The 7,340-nt window shown below is 35.6% G+C and overlaps 1 protein-coding gene across 1 annotated transcript; it reads left to right on the forward strand.

Moving 5' to 3' along the window:
* The first annotated feature begins 2,980 nt into the window (after positions 1–2,980).
* On the forward strand, positions 2,981–3,457 carry LOC129891683 (uncharacterized). Its single transcript, XM_055967129.1, has one exon. The coding sequence runs from the start codon at positions 2,981–2,983 to the stop codon at positions 3,455–3,457; it is 477 nt and encodes a 158-aa protein (XP_055823104.1).
* The last annotated feature ends 3,883 nt before the right edge of the window (positions 3,458–7,340 follow it).

Here is a 7,340-nt window from a genome sequence, read left to right on the forward strand (position 1 = left end):
TGTATTAATTTGTGTGTATTATTAATATCTTTTTTGGTATAATTTTTCATCCTATATATAATTAATGCACGATGAATCATGGTTTACGACCTAAGAATTTTTAATACATGCATTAGCATAGTTAAAAAAAATATTGTCATTTATTTTTATAAATAAATATTCTTTTAGAATAATTATACAATACGTTTTAATTTTCAATATATCAAATCAAACAATGCGTAATAAAATAATCTTGACATAACTAATGTCATCATAACTAAAACCAACATTACTATCTATTTAACACTACTCTTATACCAGACAACCCATTATAGTTTTTTTTTTCTTTTTCAAAAAGAAAAGTTGATTTGAACCAATAACTGTTATGTTCAAATCACATGTTGGTTGAGGAACACACTTTGAAGAACAATAATGTCAAATTTTATTGTATATTGTCGCTTTGATTGAAAACCCAAATAAAATGAATAAGAAGCAAAATCTCTCAACTAATTATAGAAAATAAATAAAAAAAGGATATCCGTGCTATCTACATGCTCAAGTGGGAAAGCTAGGGCCTTTTATTTCGTTTTGGATTGACAAATTAATGAAATAATGTACAAGTGGAAGACTGAGATATGTTAAAATATTTATAACAATCCAATAGAATTGTTTGAATTGTGGTGGAACTGTAAGTATTTTTTTATTTTTAATAAGAAGTCTCGAATCGTTGCTCCCTTAGGTACCGAATCGCCTTTGTTAGGGATCTATCGTTACTTTTCGAAGGAATATGAATTTAATTGAATTTCAATAAGAATACCAAAAACCAAAAAACCATAATTTCCACTTTCTACCTGTGCATTCGGAAGTATTGCTTCTTTATTGTGTTGATGTTAATGTTGAAATTGTATAGGGATAAGGAGAGACTTGGTCTTGCATGTTCTAAATGTACAAAGCATCCAAAGATATTATATTATATAGACAACTTGATAAAAAGAAGTTGGGTAATGGTTACAGACTTTAAGTAATTAGGGACAAATATCCATTTTTGTTATTTTTTCGACTATAATATTGGGCCCAAGATCACTACTCTCCAGTCAACTATCTGTGGTTTTTCTTCTACTTGAATTTAATTGATACAAGAATTGAATGCAATTGTACCCTTCTCCTGACAAAATTTTGCCATACAAGTCAAAGACGCAATACATAAAAGATTTTCTTTAATTTGGCTTTAGCTGATATTTATACTTTTTAATTTGGATTCAGTTGATATCTATGTCTTTTAAGTTGACTTTAGCTGACACTTATATTCTCTAAATTTAAAATAGACACTTAAATTTGTATAAATTTAACAAGTATAACACATGTGTTGGTGGATGAATGTGTCTTTATTAGAATATAGGCTGAATATAGGATCTTTATTAGAATTCCATTCTAGATTCTTTGCATCATCAAAAAATATTCCATTTTACTCTTTCCGGTTTTGCTTGTTCGAATTACTCGGTTCTAGCTGAAAGAGAAAGGAAACTCATTGAGACCTAATTCACTTGCTTTTAGTTTTATTTTTACAAATCTAACTTAGTATAACGTAGCCTTTGGGGATAGAAACTAGCCACCTTGGTATAACGTACAATTGGGATTATGAGACCCATAAAGAGTAGAATTTTGTAATTTCATTTAAGAGATTCACGCTCGAATGGACTAAATCCCGAGGGCTCCCACCCATCATTAGATGACATTATTATGGACAATTCAAGGAGCTTAGCAACTAATTTCTTTGACACACCAAATTGAGTGATCAATTCCAGACAAATATATCTGAATATTAGAGAGCAAAGTGAAGTATACTATAGACTGTTTTACAGTCTATGAAGAAGAATAGAGTGTGAATGATATTTGATTGAGACGGATAATAAAAAAAAGTGTTATTTTATTTTGAGTGTATAACGGTTTTTGTAGTATTTTACTCAGACCTATATATTATACAATTCCTTAGCAATATCAATTGCTCCTCTTGGATCATGATTTTTCCTTATTCAAAATCACATAAAACTTTTGGTGTCAGTACTTTCTCATTTTATCTCTATTATTTTGACCGTGAATATTATTATTTTTATGTTATTCCTCGATTTCTCTACAGGATATTCAAAAATTAATATATATGTACTAAAAGTAATTTATGACCTATATACTTCATATACTTTCCTATATATAGATTGGAGTTGGAATTGTGTGTTTGACCATACATTTTTATAAAGAACATTTAGAATTTAAATGTACTAACAAGATCTAGCTAGCTAACATATGTAATTTCATGTCGCGATTGCTCTATTTCATTATGTTACAATCTCATGAACTGTGTTGTCTTCTCTCGTATTTTTAAGGTTTACCTCTAATTTATTATACAAAAAGCTTTCTTGTGACAATGGGAAGTTTATAAGTGCTACGATTCAAATTACAGGATTGTGCTTGCACCTATGTTGGAGAAGAATACTGCAACAAAGAAGATGAAGAGAAGAAGAAGAAGATGAGGAAAGCTGAAGAGTCTAACTGCAACAAAGAAGAAGAAAAGAAGAAGATGAGGAAAGAAGAAGGAAGCTGAAGAGTTTAAAACTCTTCAACCCTCTTATTTTTGGGCACACACGTGGACACTTCCTCTCCACATGAAATTGTGTGTGTATATATATATATATATAATCTCCCACAAGTAGATTTAAATTGGTACATTTAAATATAGTTATGCCCATATAATTATGGGCAAGTAGAATAAAATTTTGTACAAATTTAAATAGGACAAATGTAGTCCATGTCCTCTTGTCTATATTATAGCTATTGTATATTTCTATATAAACCAATGTACATACCATAAATGAAATATACAGAAAATCTTTATCTCAGCTTCTTCCTCTCTTTAATTCTTACATGGTATCAGAGCATCTCTAAGCTCAATTCAGATCTGTGTAAGATACATTAATATCATCTTCAAAATCCCTAGTAAAAAAAAATGCCTGAAACAACTCAAGTCAAGTCAGGAAGTGGTGAGAAAGGAACCACGTATGAAAGCAGTCATCCTTACCACTTAAACAATTCAGACTCACCTAGTATGACTCTGGTCAATAATATTTTTGATGGAAGAGGATATCCAGGCTGGAGGAGATCTATCCTTTTATCACTATCAGCCAAGAAGAAACTTGGCTTTATCAATGGAACCTGCAAGGCTCCAGAACTGGAATCTGCAGATTTTGAGCAATGGAGTTGTGTTACCGATATGATCATATGTTGGATATCAAATGCACTGTCTAAGGATATTGCAGGTAGTGTGATGAGTTCCAAAACTGCTAAGGAACTTTGGGACAGTCTGGAGCAGAGGTTTGGCAAATCAAATGGTGCCAAACTCTACCACCTGCAAAAGGAATTAACAAGTCTAATACAAGGGAATAGTGACATTGCAGCTTACTTCACCAAACTTAAGAGATTATGAGATGAATTGGATGGGATAAATGTAATTGTTTGTTGCTCATGTAAATGCACTTGTGATGGAAAATCAAAATTAACAAAATCACTAGAATATCAAAGGTTAATTCAATTCCTAATGGGACTAAATGATGTATATGGTCAGGCAAGGGGAAATATACTTATGATGAATCCCTTACCTGGAATGGATGTTGCATATTCCTTACTTTTGCAGGATGAGAATCAAAGGGAAGTGTATGCAAACACAAACTACATCTCTGATTCTGGATTATTTCTGGCAGCAAGTCAAGCAAAACAACAGGACAGCAAACTAATTGCTGAGTTTGCAGCATTCATGGCCAATGGACAGGGAAGAAATACACAAAGATTCAAACACCAAGCAATAAGAGGAACAAACACATACCAGAAGTATACCAATCCAGGTCAGAACCAGAGACATGATAAGCCACAGAACAGGTTTAAGGGTAAGAAGAAATATGATCCAAACCTGTCATGCACTTATTGTGGGAAAACAGGGCATGTGCATGATGATTGCTACAGACTGCATGGATTCCCTGCAGATTTTGAGTTCACTAACTCCAGAAACTATCAGCCTCAGATTAAAGCAAATGCAACCTTGACTCAGCAAGCAGATGAAGACATTGGGAGGACAGATCCTGGAATCAGTGATAGAAATTTTAAGGAACAGTTTAGCAAGCAACAGATTGCAGAGATGATGCAAATGTACAAGCAAAGCAAATTGACACAAACAGGAAAGGCAGGAATCAATGCAAATGCAGTGGCTGGTACCATTCTTAAATACTCAAATTCTGTACCCACTAATCTTAAGCAAAATACTTGGATAATTGATTCAGGAGCCTCAGAACACATGTGTTTTGATCCCAATTCCTTCTTATTTCTAAAACCTCTCCCTATGACTTTGAACATTAATTTACCTAATTCTTTCAAGGTAAGTGTGACCCATATAGGCAGCATCTCTATTTTGCCAGGGCAGGTCATAACTGATATACTGCTTATGCCAGATTTTAAGTATAATTTACTTTCAATTCACAAGTTCTGTATTCAGTTTCAGTGTGATGTCCTATTCACTGCTACTGAATGTTTCTTGCAGGACCTTTCAGTGAGGAGTCCTTAAGTTTTTGGTGAAGTTAGAGAAGGACTCTATTTATTAGATTCCAACACTGACAAGTCTAGAAATATTTTCAATTCAAATAATGTATCTTCAGATCCCATCCCACAATTATTTTTAGTTTTTAATTCAGTACATGTTAATGCTACTCCTAGTGTGAAACTTTGGCATGTCAGGTTGGGACATCTTCCATTTTCAGCAATGAAACATTTAAGTTTTCTTCCATGTGAATCCACTTCTGATTTTGTTTGTGACATATGTCCTAGAGCTAGAAAAACTAGACAACCCTTTCCTACTAGCAACATAAAATCCACACATTTTTGATCTCATTCATATAGACATTTGGGGTCCCTACAAGTGTAGTACTTACAATGGTTTCAGGTTCTTCCTCACCATAGTAGATGACTACAGTAGAGGGACATGGACATTCTTACTAAGCACTAAAAGTAATGCTTTCCCTGTACTAAAAAGTTTTCTATCCATGGTAGAGAGACAATTCAATATCAGGGTTAAAATGATCAGATCTGACAATGCTTTAGAATTGGGGAAAGGGACACAAGAATCAGCATTTCTTGCTTCTCAAGGAATTTTACATCAGTTGTCCTGTGTTGCTACACCTCAACAAAATGGAACTGTTGAGAGAAAACATAGACACCTCTTAGAAATTGCAAGAGGGTTGATGTTTCAGTCAAAATTGCCTATGACCTACTGGGGAGAGTCTGTTTTAACTGCTACTTATATCATTAATAGACTACCATCTAGTGTTCTAAAGGGACAAACACCTTATGCAGTACTGCTTAGACAAGAACCTACCTATGCTCATTTGAGGAATTTTGGATGTTTGTGTTATGCCTCCACCCTGGGACAAGGGAGAAACAAGTTTGATGAAAGGGCTACTGGTTGTGTTTTACTAAGATACCCTTTACAGCAGAAGGGGTATAAATAGTTATCTCTTGATACAAGGAAAGTGTTTGTATCCAGATATGTCAGATTTCATGAATCACATTTTCCTTTCAACTCATCTGATACCTCCCACACACCTATTTTTTTGAACTACCCTTCTTCCTCAGATCATGATCCTGATTTCTACAATCACTCAGCCCCACCTGTTTATGATCCTTTTTACCTAGCTACACCCTCAGTACCTCCACCTAATACTTCTACCTACAGACCCTAATCCGAATCCATACTTCCTCAGCAAACATCCCCTACAGCTCCATCTACATCACCAGATATTTCTGCCCCTGCTCCTATAACAGATCTACCAAGAAGATCTAGCAGGATGTTTCATGAACCTGACTATCTAAAAAATTACATTTGCAATAGTGTAATATTCACTGATCCATGGACAACTTATTTTGATCACTCTCATAAGCCAAAAAGATATGCTTTCTCCTCCCTATCCCTCCATAATCAGCAACTAATTCACTCCCTCTCTAATATCACTGAGCCTAGCTGCTATAACCAGGCTTCCCAACATCCAGCATGGAGAGAGGCCATGAACTCTAAACTTCAGGCCTTGGCAACCAATCGAACCTGGGATGTTGTCTTGCTGCCTAAAGGAAAGAGAGCTTTACCTTGCAAATGGGTATACAAGATAAAGCATCTCTCCAATGGGAGCATTGACCGACTAAATGCCAGACTAGTCGTGAGGGGGGATATACAAAGAGAAGGTATAGAATATGGAGAGACTTTTTCACCTGTTGTGAAGATGACCACTATCCGGTGCCTACTTACCATTGCAGCTAAAAAGAAGTGGTCTGTTTCACAATTGGATGTCAACAATGCATTCCTGCATGGTGACCTCCAAGAAGAGGTCTTTATGAAGTTTCCAGTAGGACTGACACCTCCTAGTCCTAACCATGTCTGTCTCCTGAAGAAGTCCTTATATGGTTTAAAGCAAGCTTCCCGGCAGTAGTATGCTCGACTTGCAGGAGCCTTAGCTTTCAAAGGCTATTCCTCCTCTTTAAACGATACTCCCTCTTTTTCAAACACAATGGGACACTTACTTCTATCTTAGCAGTATATGTCGATGATATTCTCCTCACTGGAAATGATTTGAATGAACTCGAAAATATCAAATGCTTTCTTAATACAGAATTCAGAGTTAAAAACCTAGGAGAAATTCACCATTTTCTTGGCATGGAAATTTTGAGAGAAGATCATGGATTTATTGTAAATCAATGCAAGTTTACCATGGACCTTCTTCATGAATTCAATGTCTCTCATCTGCCTACAGTTAATTCTCCACTGGATCCCTCTTTCAAGCTTCGAGCAAAAACAGTCCTCGCTTGGATAATCCCACTCTTTATCGTCACTTGGTTGGCAAGTTGAATTATTTGACCAACACTCGCCCAGATCTATCTTTTGCTGTTCTTGCTCTGAGTCAATACATGCAACGACCCTGTTTGTCTCATTTCTCGGCTGCCTTACACGTTTTACGATACCTGAGCTCAGATCCAGCTCAAGGCATCCTACTTTCTTCCGATCCATCATTTTCTTTACTGGCCTTTTGCGATGCGGACTGGGCATCTTGTAAAGATTCACGCAAATCGGTCAGTGGTTTTTTTATTACCCTCGGAGGAGCTCTAATCTCTTGGAAATCGAAGAAACAAATCTCAATCTTCTTGTCCTCCGCAGAAGCAGAATACAGGTCCATGCGTCGTGTTACTGCTGAACTTACTTGGTTAGTTCGCCTTCTTGACGATCTTTCTGCTCCAATTTCTCTTCCGATTCCGCTACGCTCAGACAGTCAAGCAGC

The sequence above is a fragment of the Solanum dulcamara genome, chromosome 1, assembly GCF_947179165.1.
Source record: "Solanum dulcamara chromosome 1, daSolDulc1.2, whole genome shotgun sequence".
NCBI lineage: Eukaryota > Viridiplantae > Streptophyta > Magnoliopsida > Solanales > Solanaceae > Solanum > Solanum dulcamara.